At 35.6% G+C, this 15,591-nt stretch overlaps 1 protein-coding gene across 1 annotated transcript; it reads left to right on the top strand.

Annotated features, from left to right (window-relative positions):
• The first annotated feature begins 9,154 nt into the window (after positions 1-9,154).
• Positions 9,155-12,717, top strand: LOC149803580 (QRFP-like peptide receptor). The gene is made up of 2 exons (XM_089953951.1): positions 9,155-9,546; positions 11,914-12,717. The coding sequence occupies exons 1-2, from the start codon at positions 9,155-9,157 to the stop codon at positions 12,602-12,604; spliced, it is 1,083 nt and encodes a 360-aa protein (XP_089810077.1). The 3' UTR covers positions 12,605-12,717.
• The last annotated feature ends 2,874 nt before the right edge of the window (positions 12,718-15,591 follow it).

Genomic DNA, 15,591 nt, shown 5'->3' with positions numbered 1-15,591 from the left:
AGTTATCGTATCCAAGATACACATTGATAAGGTCAAAGAAAATTCACGAAGAAATCGGCATCTGGATGCAGTCAATCGGCAGGACGTAGGAGTGTAATCGATACACGACTTAATTTAGAAAATGAAACGGGTCTGATCTTGGAGGATTGGAACTATCTGTGCACAATTGTGTCCAAAACATTTCCATGAAAAGGAAAACTTATAAAGTGTACTAAACCTTGGGTGTGGGGCACAATTAACAACACTTAATGTCTAGTGACATCTATTCTAGGTAATAGTCTCAATGTGAAAAGAATACGCACTGGTTAAACGTTTGAAAATATTCGTATTTCCTCCATTATTGACCCAAAATTCGATTTCAGCGAAATTTAATTTAATTGTCAACATTGAATAGCGCATGGTAGAAAGAAACTTTAAGTGAGTGAACTTTAAGTGAGTGACTGGATAGTTGCTGGTTGAGCGCCACCCGCACCCCCTAAAAATAAAATCAGCAAGAAAATTGGTAGTTTAGAAAGGCGCTACGTACGGACGCAAAAGTAATGTCACGTGACAATGTTGTAACTGAGGAAGATGTGCATGGAATCTGTGAAAAGCATGGAATTTAGTTTACTTGTTGCATACAATCTTTTTTGCAGGTTTGTTTTGAAGGGTAGTTTTCAACATATTACTTTGTATGAGAAGTGATGGCGCTGTTACGCATAGAACAGACTCGTCTTATTGGTAGAACATGCGAGAAAGTTGCATAATCACATGAACAAGAGAGTATGAGAGAAGCATAAGCAAAAACAAAACGTAATTGCAGAACAGACATGTAACTGTTACCGAAGGTGTCTTGTACGTGTATACATATTCAATAAAAATATTGTGAGGAAATAAAGCTGAATTGAAGAACTTCGCGTTCGTACATGATTACAGATAATAAGTGGCCAAGATTAAATATAAGCATGTTTATTAAAAATGAAAAATTGAATTGGAGTGTAGGGCATATTGGTTGAGTCATCAGCTTTCACAATTTTAAAATATTTCAATACAAAATGATTTAAGGTTGTTACCTGTTTGAAAGTCATGGTTCATCAACTAAATGCATGAATAATAAACCCAGATGTACACACTGTTCTTTCATTAATCAAAATACTTTCGTCAGTAGCAGTAATACCATATTAACGCTTAAGATGAGTTATAATACTAGCTGTGGACACATCTAATGTTATTTATTGAATAACTTGTAAGAAAAATATGTTGGACAAAAGGGTGCCCACTGACGCATCTAAAAAAATACCGAGTACCAAATACGCAGTTGCACACAGGCAAAAATTATGATGTTAAGAATGGGATAGATCAGCTGAAAAAATGGACTGTCTGGTATAAAACGGGACGAATGGCCACTTTTTGGACAAACCCGGCAGTAAGTACTTAAACATATGAACATAGATCTGAAATAAATAACGTTATCGATCCATCTTGTTAATCTCATGTCTCCACATACTTTAATGACGGCTTCCACAAGTTACACGATAGTTCCTTTAAGGCACGTAATATTCTTAGCTCGGAAAATGGAACGTCTGTTAAACGAAACATACTGGATTTGCCGTCTGGATATCATCTATCTAATAGGTTTAAATCACATATTCACTTCTAATGTAATTAGTGCGGTTCAGAATGAAATTCTCAATTACTGGTTTGGGTGAGCAGAGCCCGCTTTAAAAGTATTTTGTCTACAATGATTTTGGTTATTTCTACTTCACAACGGCAAGCTATACAGACCAGGTCGTTTCCTTACTAATGTATATATAATGTAACTGCCTAGCCTAGCCCAGAAAATGAAACTGAACTTTTATAGTTTTATCAATTATTTGTACAAAACTGAAAAAAATACCAATAAACAAACATTGAGCTATTTAGGAATCTCATTCCTCTCTGTGGTCCTTCTTGTAACTATTTAGTGATCAAAATGACATAAAATATTGTCTAATTTAAAAAATCTGATTTTATTACATTTTACAATCTTAAAACCTTTTTACAAAAATTGTATAAAAGGGCATAATTGAACAAAATTTTCTGAAATGGAACGTCTATTAAAAAAAGCATTTGAATCGCCGTTTGGATAGTGTCGGACATCTCTAAAAAGCTCTAATTACAAAATTATTTCTAATCTTCATTGATAAAATCATAATACTTTATCAATTTTAGGTATTTAAAGGTAAATTAAACTGTTTGTCTCCATTTATTTATATATGGTTTACCAATATAAAAAAGAACCCATATCTACATATGCCACTTCCGTTGCCGGGTATAGCTTTACTCTGAAAAAAACCCACCTCAGCACACTAGACAGTGTTTCGCATATTACTAAAGAGACTGTCTACAGCTAATGCTGTTACTGGTAATATCAATTATCATAACAAAGAGCATGGTGTTGAATTAGTTAAAATATTCATGAACAAATGTACACTGAACGTCTGAAAGCGATCAATAACTACTTAAATGTGGAACCGGTTTTAAAAGATCTAAAGCTATTATGTCGTATTAATTTTGTGGAGCAACAAAAAATTATGGGCCTAAATTTAAAGTTAACGTTACTGTAAATGTTGGATTGATTTGCCAATTGTCTAAGAAACTTACTAAATGTTACAGCGCATTACCCTGCCTATTATTTTTTTTTTCAGAAGCAACATGATGTTTATCAGAGAAATGTATGCAATAACAATTATCAAAACGCAATAAAATTCTCTTTGGTTTCCAGGGAAATCCGTGGCAGCCATTCGCAACAGCGATGTGATTCAAGATTAAATGGGACGTTCCAGCTTCACCTGTGCAGACTTGTCTTATGTATTCAGAAATGATTATCATTCAATGGAGCGTTGACACTTGTCTCTATCTAATATGTGCATCTGTATAGAACTAGTACTGTAGCAGAGAGAGAGAGAAAGAGAGGTGGCATTATAAGATTTTGTATTTGGTCTTACTTTAATAAGAAAGAAAGCCCATGCGTGTGTGTGTACATATGTTTAGCTTTCACTCAGTTCAGTCCAACCCCATGGTAGTTTATAGTTTTGTCTAGCACTGGGGCATTATGCCGCAGGCATGAATCATCATATCCAACCCAGGCAGCTACTAGTACCATTTTTATAAGTCTTTGGTATTACTATGCCGGGGTTCGAACCCGCGACACTCCAACCACCTAGGCAACTGGAGCGGTTTACTTTATTAAATATTTGAATTATATATGTTATTTATAAAAAGAGACATAAATTAAAAACATGCATATTTTCGGTGCCGTATTTGAGGTTCAAATCTGTAAACATTCACGTTTTAATAAATTTTGTAAAACAAAATTCTTTTGGAAAGTAAAATATTGGAGTTAATCTTTGCTCTGAATTTTCTTTTTCTCTTTCTGTATATCACAGTACAGATTTTCCTTTATCCATTCTATCTTTTCTATCTTTTTGTTCCAAGTATTTGCTATTTTTATTGGTTCTGTCACCTTTCTATCCTTTTCATTCCTTATTCATTCCTTCTATCCCATTTTATTTTTTAAATTAATTTTCGCTGTCTTTCTATCGCTTTTGTATACTTTGTCTTTCTTTCTATGACCCTTTAATATTTTCAATCACATTACCCTTTTTGTTCTATCGAACCACCGATGTTAACATAAAAATCAAACATATTTAACTATTAAAATATATAAATTTGAAAGCACTAAACAACGTTATAATAAACGTTCCAAAAGCGTCATCTATACAGAATTACAAACAAAACTGTAAAATTAAATGCAATTTCGACAGAAGAATGTCCACAACCTACAGCTCAAATGAAAGTTATTTTAGCGACAGTATTTTTAGCTCGTCCTAACTATGAAAAGGATTCTCATATTTTTCCATTTCACAAGTACATATTTGTTATCATTACTTTTGTTTAAAAACGTATGCCTGCCATAAGGCAGAATGTGTTGTCATGAGCAAAGAAACGTTTGGTAAATGCCTCGAGCTCCATCACATGAAGTTTCCATTCACCCGTTCTGACAGATCTGATGAAGAGTATCACCTTAATAACCAATTGAGACATCAAGAGTTGCAGTGGCTGAACCCCATTTATTGAGCCGAACCAAGTCATCTCTTATATTAACTTTCAGGACTCGATGGCATGCACCATTTCTGAGTATGCTTGTTGTATCTCCTCACACGACTGATAGATCTTCAACTGCAGCTCTAAGCCTTCCTAGCAGATCCGGATGATCATTGCTCTGCGATGAATAGTTGTGCCGTGCATTGCCTAGTACCGCGTGTGGTATGTGTGTTGTCAATTGCATGTGCATCTTCTGGGTTGATGCATGTAGAGATCTTGACATGGTACTTCTACTTTCTACTTTTCCCTCTGCGACAACGACCAGCATTTTCTGTAACAGTCACGTGTAACAGATTCTTCTATGATGCATTGTTTCCAAAGGAGTAACGCATATCATTTTTGTAAGGGACTGACTGAGAGCGAGTGAAGGTGCCACAACCGGGTGATTGACAGGAAGATATTTTTCGTCTGGTACCATTAGAGGATTTTCGCATTTCATATTGTTGTTGTTGTTTTTTTACATTCCCGTACGGACTGTGCCTTGCTAACGCTCTGTGTGCCATGTGGCACGTCTTGATTTAAGATCCAGGAAAGTGAAAGTGACATCACCAAGGTGTCTGCTGACCTAAAGATAGTCTGTATCACTATAGGGAGCACATTCTTCGAAGAAATTCAGTACTTTCTCATGGGCACCTGATTTTTCAATGAGTGCCTTATATATCGCTGTTTGGCAGATGCGAATAGTTGGTGCAGCTGGCAGTTGAACTTGAAATTTTGTCTCCCTAACTGAAGAATATAAATGCCAATGCGGCAGAATGTTCATGCATAAAGAATGCTAATTTTAAAAACCCGAACACCACACAAGCATCTAGTCTATGGGGATCAAGGATCTAGTCTATTCTGTTCAGATGGATTTCTGTTCTGTTTATGCTTTTTATGTTCTTTTATGCATGTTCACATGCAATATTCAAAAAATACACTGAAGTTGTATATCACTCAACATTGTATACGAGATAATATTCATGATTTACTAAGATATATTGCAGAGTTGACACTGGATGAAATCCGACACATATATAGAGCAAGCAGGTGATTTTATCAGGCAATGCTGGTATAAAATACTTTATGAAAATGGACAAATCAAGTGTGTCTTGCACTGATTCATCGCCATGACCAGAGCAGATTTCCAGACTGCAGACACTTTTTTTTGCTCTTTAGGAATTCCATATCAGTAACCTGCTTTAATCACAAAATTCCCACGGGACTGTTTTTCATGGATCGTACTACCTGATTAACGTGGAGGATAAGCAGCGGCACCCTGCGTAGAGACGATCAATCTCGTGAATGCTATTGTTTCAAAGGATTCTGCACCAGATCAAAGGAAGTTAGCGACATTCAAATAAATGAACTTTCAGTTTCAGCAGGTAAACCAATGAGTACCTGCTACCGCATTTGTGTAAAATCGAATTCAGTTGTATATGTCCACATCCACTAAGCCAGTTGTTGTTTAAAAGCTCTATAGATTTAGTTACAATCATCCCTCCTGTTATTCAAAGCCATTTTGAAACTGCATCATTTATCATAGAGCCAGTGAGATTGATTCAGGAGTTCAGAGAGTCTCTAATACGCACTGGACGGCTTAGAATTTGATGTAACGTTTCACGCAACCATTTTGTGACAACGTGGATACTACGAATCACGCTGAAAGAAGTAAGGAATTATGCACTAGTAGTTAACTGATACCTCCAAAGTCCCATATTTTATTGCGTTTAGTCTCTTTTTGTACTAATTTAGATTTTCACTGAAATATATGAACTGGTACAAAATTGTGAAAAGGAAGAGAAAACGATATAGCTTCACAGTCTTAAAGCCCTACTATTTCCTCGACACATTTAATAATCTCTGAAATACTTAAATGCCTTGATGTAAACATGTTTCATGTCAATTTGGCTAATTCTATTTGGCGGATTTTTTAGAAGATGACTTTTAATTTTATGAGCAATTTTTGAGGGAAATTATTTTGACTTTTATTCTAATTTCATGGCGGTGATATTTGAAACTTTCTGAGCATCATTTGTATAACTTTGAAAAGCATTAATGCCAGAATGTTTTTCTCAAATTTGGTTAAGGTTTCTTGCGGCATTTTATGATAAGAAATCGTTCAATCATCAGGTATACTGGTTTTCGGAATATGATTTTGTATTTTGGTTTTGTGGTTTACCACCATGTCTCAGCATATGACTGACTATACATGAAGAATCCAGGAAGACCCGGGGAGAACCGTCGACCCACGGGAAGCTATTGGCAGTCTTTCTCACATACCTATAACGAGGCTTGTATCTACGCGCACTAAGATGAAATGTGGGGCATCTGTAAAGTCGAGCTCCTTAGACCACTCTCGATTAGGAACAGATGACAGAGTTAGAAATAAAAGGCCATCAGATGCTCAAATGGTAATGCGAATGGCATTATGACTATGTTTTACGTCAAACAATGTTTTAAAGAGAGGTAACTAAAATTAAGCATATGTTCAACATAGTAAGCAATTAACGTGACATGCAAATATTTTGTATCTAGTTAGGCTTTGCATAGATGAAAGGTGTTCCCCAAATGGAAGAACACAAGGTGGAACAAAATCAGCAAACGTAATTCATGAAATGGTTGTCATTGATACTGGATGGGTATATGACGGATAGTTGATTACCCATTGGATATTCAGACATGCAAAAATAGTGAGGATAATTAACCCGTGTAATACATCAGAAAAAAATGTTCATTAGTCACGAATTGAACAGTCTATAGTTTTAATGAAACACTGATGGTATTTTTTAGAATTGCAATAGGCACGGATACAATGTCTATATGCACGGATACATTGGCTACAGGCACGGATACAATGGATATAGGCACGGATACATTGGCTATAGGCACAGATACATTTGCTATATGTATGGATACATTTGCTATAGGCACGGATACATTTCCTATAGGCACGGATACAATGGCTATAGGCACGGATACATTTGCTATAGGCACGGATACAATGGCTATAGGCAAGGATACATTTGCTATAATTACTGAGAAATTTGCTATAGACATGGATTTAAACGTGATGACAAAGCATTAGCCAAAATATATTGTTGCAAAAATGATTAAGCCCATGGAATATCATCTAACTTTTTTAAACTCCTTTGTCATTTATAATCGAGTCAGATGAAGAGTATGCATTTTTTTTGTTAAAAAAAAAAAAGATTATTCTCTTCATTGTATGACACTTTACACAGATATATTCAAACCAGAGACAAGGCTATCAATCATTGTTAAGTCATTATTGCACTCTACACGGAGATAGATGAAAAACAAGTGTGTGTGTGTGTGTGTGTGTGTGTGTGTGTGTGTGTGATTTGTATTTTTAACCTAGCTTTAAAACAAAATTTCAGTCATATCACTACGTCGTTTTAAGTGTGGCAGTTGATAGTAATGTTTAGCACTAGGGCATCATGCCGCAGACATGGAGCATCATCTCCCACCCAGCCACATTATCCCGACTCGAGGCTGACCAGTCCTACCACTAACCTCTTAATGCTGAGCGCCTAGCGAGGCAGCTGTTAGTAACATTTTTATAAGTCTTTGATATAACTCGAACCCGCGATCTCTCGCATCCAAAGCGTAGCTGTAACCACTAGGTCATCGGAGCGGTCCGAAAAAAGAATGTAAAATGCCCGTTAATATCTTAATATATAAGTAACATCCAAAACCGTTCAAGACAAAACAAAATTGCAAATAGCTTGTGACTTGAACTGCATGAATGACACGGCGTGTATGTGTGTGCGTGCATATGTGTGTTAGATAAAACGACAAAAATAACATTGTCGACGCCTCTGAAAAAAAAATCTCCCAGATTGAAAAGAAATGAAGGATTGGACAATTCGAGCTAGAACATTTTAACATTATGAGAGATGAAATATAACAAACTTGATTGACAAGAAAGAATTATATAGCAAAAAGGTAAACTTTAAAGCAATGTGGGAACACGTTACAGAAGATACTTATGCCTGAAACTGCATTCACAAATATTGTTTTAACATCAGCTTAAAGTTCAATCCAAAACTAACCCATCAGCTGTAATACACTTGAATTTCACTAAAAGACAAATTTAACTGAGTTACTGAGTTAATGCTCTGAAATTCTCGAAACAAAAGGGAAGACTATGTCAATGATAAGCAAACGAATGAATACAATCGAGCGTGCAGACTTTTACAGAATAAATGGGGCTTGGTCCAGGAAAATACACATACAAATATGGTCCAGTCAATATTTCTTAAAGAGAAGAGCAATTTTTTAAAGCTCGTGTTTCTAGTTCAATTAAAACACGTGTCACGTCAATAAAGAACAACATCTGTTATATCGGGATTTTCATCTTATTCAAACAGCTGAGATGAAATGTCTACATACAAAGTCTTACAAATGGGATTTACTTGCTTTCTTGTCGTTCTTGTTGATGAAGCTGTAATCAATCTAAAGCATGAAGAGAGAATTACTATTTACGGGTCTTAGGCAAATATGTGCTGTGGATCAAAATGACAATAAGCCTTCTCCTACTCAGTGCCAGCAAAGTCTCAAAAAAGACAATGTTGGATTAGGGGGACATGTTATATCACTATTACTGGTCTTTATGTTCTTTAACTGTTCCCATATAGCTTGAAATGGCGCCTCTGTACGGAGATCGGAACGAACAGGGCTTGGGCTACAAATTTTCTTTCAACAATAATCAATAATAAAGTGCAAACTGAATGAAGCCATGTGGCCATGCACATCAAAGAAACTTCCACCTGAAAAAATCTTAAAACCTGTTTGAAAATAAAGATCGAGTAACTGCACCTTTAGGATTAATGAAGAGAAATAGCAATGGCAGCAGCAATTTCTTAAGTATCACCTAACTTTCTGCTGTCAACTTTTGAAGAGAGCGTTGATTTTAAAGCTCATTTTTGATCATGTTAGAAAAAGTCTTCACCAACGAAAGAATAACGAAGACAAAGCTTTCAGCTGTGAGGAGGATAGAAAAGTGTGAATTATACGAGTAAGCAAGATGACGGAGAAGCAAACCAGCATGATCACCAATATATCCGATTTCATCATACCAACTGATGATGATTTTCTTCCCTCCAAGTTCAGTCCAAGACTTAAGCAGCTTTTTATTTTCTTATATATTCTAGTTATACTTGGATCCGTGTCTGGGAACAGTGTCATCATTGTTGTTACGCTTTGCAACAAAGCCATGCATCGAATAGTCAATTTGTTCTTCGTTTCGTTGGCAATAAGTGACACCCTTGTGGCCGTATGTAATATGCCTCTCCAGTTAGAATATTATGTAAGCAACGAGTGGAACCTCGGGGAGGCTATGTGCAAGATCACAAGCTACATACAGGGAGTAAGCATTGTGACAAGTATATTTACTCTCACCGTCCTAGCGACCGAAAGGTAGGCAGGCATGGCGCCTTTCTCTATAACTCTTTACAAGCATTGTGTTACTTTATGTGATTATAACTCGCCCAAATATTTTCAGTCGATATCTGTATACTAGTATGACATATAAATGAAGACATGGAAACTACGTGGCTCAGGGGCATACAAAATATGTGGCAGTATTAACGTCATCAAGTTGGGTTACAAGTAGAGTCTCTGCGGCGCTGAGGCAACACCTAATGCCCCTGTAGCGACAGTCTGCTCACACAGCGTAGTGTACCTACAATACTGTACCGAGAGCAGCCTCCTATTTCGGTGACGGTCAGATCAAATTACCACTGTTAATGTAAAACGTTTTCCTATATAACGGTCGTTTAGAAGCAACAGCCATCTTACACTTCATTACTATTTCAACGAAATAAATATTCTACTGTTGTGATGTGTCTCTGGCTACTAATCTTGCAGAATTCTTATAATCTTGGATATTAATCTCGATAGTTACATTTCTTGTAGAATTCCCATAGCCTTGAATCTAGAATCTCAATAGCGGCGAGGGTCACCTGAAGTTGAACATTTTCACTCTAACAAAAAAGCAGCGGCTGCTACTCTTAATTCATACCGACAATTAGTAGGAAAGTTTTATAACTCCACCATTTATTGATTTCATTTATGGCTAGCAAAGTACAGGTATATATATACTTTAAAAAGTACCTTTTTCAATTTGTCTGATATCAAAGCCACGAAATCTTAACACATTTAATTACAGGAATTAATTAATCAATTTATTTATTTATTTATTTATTTATTTATTTATTGTTGTTCTTGTTGTTGTATTTTCTTGCATGCCTATTTATCTGGTTGCAAGTAAGTGCGCTATGCACATTTCCTAGTGGAGGAAAAAAAAAATGCCTGCTGACTATCGATATGGATTGAGAGTAGCAGCCGCTGCTTTTTGTCAAGCGTAAAATCCGCACTGTCCTGTAAATAAAAAGGTTGCATCGTTAGTCCGGAATTTATTAAATAGCCTTTGTCTGGGGGATGGTGTGGATAAATCAAGCTGCTGAGAACATAAAAGTTTTCTTATCTTTGGTCAACAAATGTTTATCTGACCATTTTATCCAAAATTGGCAATCTAGAATCAGAATAACTTTAAGAGCTGTTATATAGAAATTAGTAGTCACAATCTGACTATAAGAAGTATTTGGAAATTGTTGCAGTGACAATATTATTTTTTTTTTAAACTTTCAAGAATAAAGATATCTGCCCATACTCTAAATATTGAATCGGGGAGATATTAGAGACCAAACTGCACCCTATTAAATCTTAGAATGTGAATCTTTTGCTACTTGCATTAGAATAAAAATTCGAGGGACAACAGTCTACCCATTATTTTAATAGTAATAATATATTTTCTTATGTACCATATACTACATGCATTGTCACCTGTGTCACCTGTGTCTGCACAAATAAACTAAAAACGTTGTAATGTACAAGGATAAAAGTGATAAAATTGCATGCTTACATACAAAGCTACTAAAGCGGTGAAAGATCCAAGCGCACAATAAACTTACCCAAACACTGAGTCACAAAAGATGAATATTTATTCTAACATACAATATACAATCAAGTTCACAATAGAAAGGGCGACGAGTGTTTCTGTGTCTAATCACAGCCAAAAACTCACGATAGGGTACATTAACACATGAATTTTCCCCAATAGATCAGTCTGGTGTGTTAATGAAACGACACCATCAAATTGGAAATTATATCTACTTTTGCCATAGATGCCAACTAACTAATTTGACCTGTTCATTGAGAGTAAGGAGTTGTCGATAAAAGTGTAACCGAAAAGACAATTGTTACGAGTAGTGGAAACTTCTATTGTCTGTCCTCCTTAAAACTTAGACATTTTAAAACCACTCGTTTTAGACAAAACGTTCGCGACAATAACCTACAATGTGGTATTTTGCGAAATGACACCGTAAGATTTCTTTTTTTCGGACTTTGGAATTAATCTGATTCATTCATCCTAGCAGCTGAGGAATTAGGATTGAATCATTTTCTTGACTTTAATCAATTCTACACTTTCATTTGGAATTTTTTTGGCCATAGGTAATGACAGCCCCGTCTCCGCTTACTTCTCCAACATTTGTGTCTCGTGAATTCTCTTGACCAGCCATTGGTAAAACAAATTGATAGCTTTCATAAAAAAGAATATGTCTGCTACCAGACATCATCTGCTAAACTACTGTGTAATAGCAGCTCATATTCTCTCTAATACCACTAGATATTGAACAGAAGAGGTATACCTTCATGCATTTTTCTCAAATATTTAATAAAATCCAAAACAGTTAATTCCACTTGTACTTTTATACCTTTTAGGTATTATGCCATTTGTCAGCCTCTGAGGGCGCGTGCTGTGCGGAACGGCAGGAGAGGAGTAGCTGTCGTCTGCATTTTGTGGTGTCTAGCCTTTGTCGTTGTTCTGCCGCAGTGCTGGATTCAACGTTTGGAAATGCGACTCTCTCGAGAGCCAGATAATATTCCACCGATCCGGATTGCTCACATATGTGCGGAATTCTTTCTTTCAGTGACACATAATGAAATATATACCTACATTTTTGTCTTTGGAATTTATATTGTTCCAGTAGGTGTCATGTTTTATGCATATGGAAAAATCATCTACATTCTCTGGGTTCGAAAGTCTCTTTCTGTTAGTTCTGGAGCTGACGAACTTGATACCCGTACACAGAGGAACATTCAACAGAAGAAATGCGTGATTAAATTGCTCGTGGTGGTCGTTCTCCTATTTATTCTCTGCTGGCTGCCATTTTTCGCAGTTCAAGTATACGCAATTTATCACGAAACAACATACATCGTTAGAGTATACCAGGCCGTGTTCCATTTAATTGGTTATTCTAATTCACTATTGAATCCAATCATGTATGGGTTCGTAAACAAGAGCTTCAGAGAAAACATAAAGAGGACACTAAAAAGGCTTCAAGGTTACATACACTGCCCATTGTACAAACAGAAGTCTGGACACCTTAGAGTTAAAAACGGCACTTCTTAGGGAATAAGCATGTTTGCCGTATCGTAGGCTGTTTTATAGCTTATTAGAGGACGGGGCGGCTGCACCGGGTGCCAGAGGTCTTGGGGCGCCAAAACCCCTTTGGGCCTTCATCGTTTTCCCCGGATGCCATTACCCTTATAACGCCACTGATAGTTGCACTGACACTAAAGTCTACAGGTGCTATTATATTGTCTCCAGAGACATATTAGTGAAAAAGCAGTTAACCTTGTTTTAACGGTGTTGAAAACGATGGTTGAAAGAGTGGCCATGAATGTACAGTCCACTTCTTTTGTTTTTATCGAAGTTACATTAAATTCCGAGTGCCTTGCGCGAATTAGGTTATATCATATCTTTCCTTGATCGAATAACTTTTGTATAGTTACCATTTAGAGTATTAACATAGTATTAGTTAATTAGCTTCTTTTTTTAATTAGTTTTGAATTGTCACGTGTATTTGTGAATCGAACGATTTATCTTGTACTCAGAGTTTATTAATCAAATAATAACGATGTACGTTAATAAAGGCACTATATACAGAAAGTTACTTAAATAATTAATGTCTACCGAGTTTGGTTTTTAAATCAATACCGACCGACAGTTTTTGAAAAATCGAATGTAAATTTAAATGTCAGTAACTGTGCAAATACTTTTCAATAGGCTTTTGTACAACAACCAGGATTTAACTTTTTTCTTAAATAAGACTTTATCTTTATTATTATCCACAGCAAAATTTTATTACAAAATATTTCATAAAAGAATTAACACATATTTTCAGTTAGTAACATATCGTAAGATCAGAGAACAGTTGGAGTCTTATATTTTATGCTAGAAAAAAAATCATACGTATAAAATTTTAACTTCATTTATCTTTGTGTGAGACATGTTATTGTAATTCATTGTGAAGGTTATGTCGATGGTATATTTTGGTTAATTTGTGATACAGTCGTGACAAGTGTCAGCACTTTTGGGAAGACAACAATTTAAAATATTGAGCAGATACAGTCTAGGGAAAAATACTGCAATAAATACTGACGTGTTAAAGAAGATAATATCGGCAACTGAAAAACTGTCTTTAGCAATTAGTCAAAAGATACAGAAGGAATAAAAGAAGAGAACGTCGGTAAGAATTATGTATGCAAGAAGGATGAAAATGGTGAACGTTTTGCATACAGGACGGTACGGCCTATAGCTGAAACTGCATGATTTAAAAGGCTTAGATAAAGAAAAAATGTAGAAGCATTTATAATTATTCCGATTTTTTAAAAAGTTTGTTGTTGATTATTTGGTGGTACTAGGGATACCATGAGACAAAAAAAATGAATTAAATTAATAGCACAAGCACTAATCTGCCTGAGCGAAAAATTGAGTGCAAGTGAATCTAAGGCGGATAAATATAATTCCATGCTTAATTCTAAGCCAAAGAAAGCAAGTATGACAGTATTAAACATAAATGAGAATGAAAAGAATAACAAAGCTAGCAAGCCCGAAAAAGTTATGCTGTAACTCCTAAATCTAAAGCTAAATGAAGACAAAGGCTGTCTATTCATACTTACAAATTGGTGAAAAGATTTCAAGTGCATCAGCAATGTATATACTGTTGCCTTTAACTACGAAATCAGTAGACTTTGGCAAGTTGATGATAATTAAACGAAATTAAGAATGGTTTGTTTAAAGAGCTGCAATATTACAGAGATACCAGAAAATGTACAAAACAGCATACAAGTTTTTAATCTGCAGAGATGTTTGCAGCTGCTTGTATCAGGCAGAATGGGTGATGTAACTCCTTAAGTCGCATTTTTCGGTATTAATGATTCATTGTAAAATACCTCAATAAATCCATACATAAATATATACCTCTGTACAGTATATGTTTATTTTAAGTATTTATTAAATACATGTATACAAATATAACCCTGATAAAGTGTTGTGTGGCTGTTCGCTTTTTTTTTCTTTCTTGGACAGAATTGCGCATCATAAACATGTGCTCACGCACATCTCTAAACTCTATATCTTAGTCCTGATTCTATGCAATCCTTAGACACCATTCAAACATAGTTAAACCAAAATATGAGGAGTATAAAACTATTGTATAAGAATGATATAATTTAAAAAAAAAGTATGCATGCTAATAATCAGGGCTCAGAAATCAGCCCACAAGGACAAGGCACATTTCAATGCAACCATTAAACATTTTCTAATCATATACTTCTTGGCATTCATGTTGACAGCATAAATAGACCTGCATGCATGCTTCGAGATAACCTTCCGGTCTCATGTTCAAAATATTAAGTGGGAGAGAAAGTGACCAAACACAAGTCACATTCAAGCTGATTTTAGTACATAAAGCTCTAAAAATGTCTAAACGGAACTGCACAACAGTATCTACAATATGCGCTGAGGCAGAAGCAATCTTGTTACGTACTATATTCTATGTAAGTTGAAAGTAAGTTGCTACCCAAACGTAATATACAGCAAATTTAAGAATAGCTTTATATTTGTAGGGGTTCTTGTCTTGAAGAGTTGTCTTTGAATGTAAAACAATCACATTTTCTCTGTTTGCTTTAAAAAAAAAAGGCTTCGACTAGGTTGAAATTAATACATATGTATTATTTTCAACTTATGTTACATACAATTTTCGGGGAATTATATCGATATGGCATTTACAAACTTGCTTTACAAAGTTCAAGATTTCCTCACTGCATCTGTTTTCATGTAGTGGGTGGGTGTAATAATTGTGCGTAATCATTCAGACCCGCCTTTTATGAAACCTTGGTCACGCTCAATATTTTGCCCTTCATACGGCTGTCTGATGTTTGAAACGTTGACAAGTTGGAAGAAAAGGTGACCGTTGTGACGAACAGAGTAGCGACTCTTGAAGTGTCTGCTAAATTCACGAGTGCCAATCATTATAAAGCACAAGCGGAAATGAAATCAAACAAACTGTCATGAAACGTTGACTCAATTCAGATAAAGAGAGAGAATGCAAT

The sequence above is a fragment of the Sinohyriopsis cumingii genome, chromosome 3 (assembly GCF_028554795.1).
Source record: "Sinohyriopsis cumingii isolate HCF-2022 chromosome 3, ASM2855479v2, whole genome shotgun sequence".
In the NCBI taxonomy this organism is placed as follows: Eukaryota; Metazoa; Mollusca; class Bivalvia; order Unionida; family Unionidae; genus Sinohyriopsis; species Sinohyriopsis cumingii.
The sequence above is the reverse complement of the archived record's forward strand: the minus strand, read 5'-3'. Positions and strand labels throughout refer to the sequence as shown.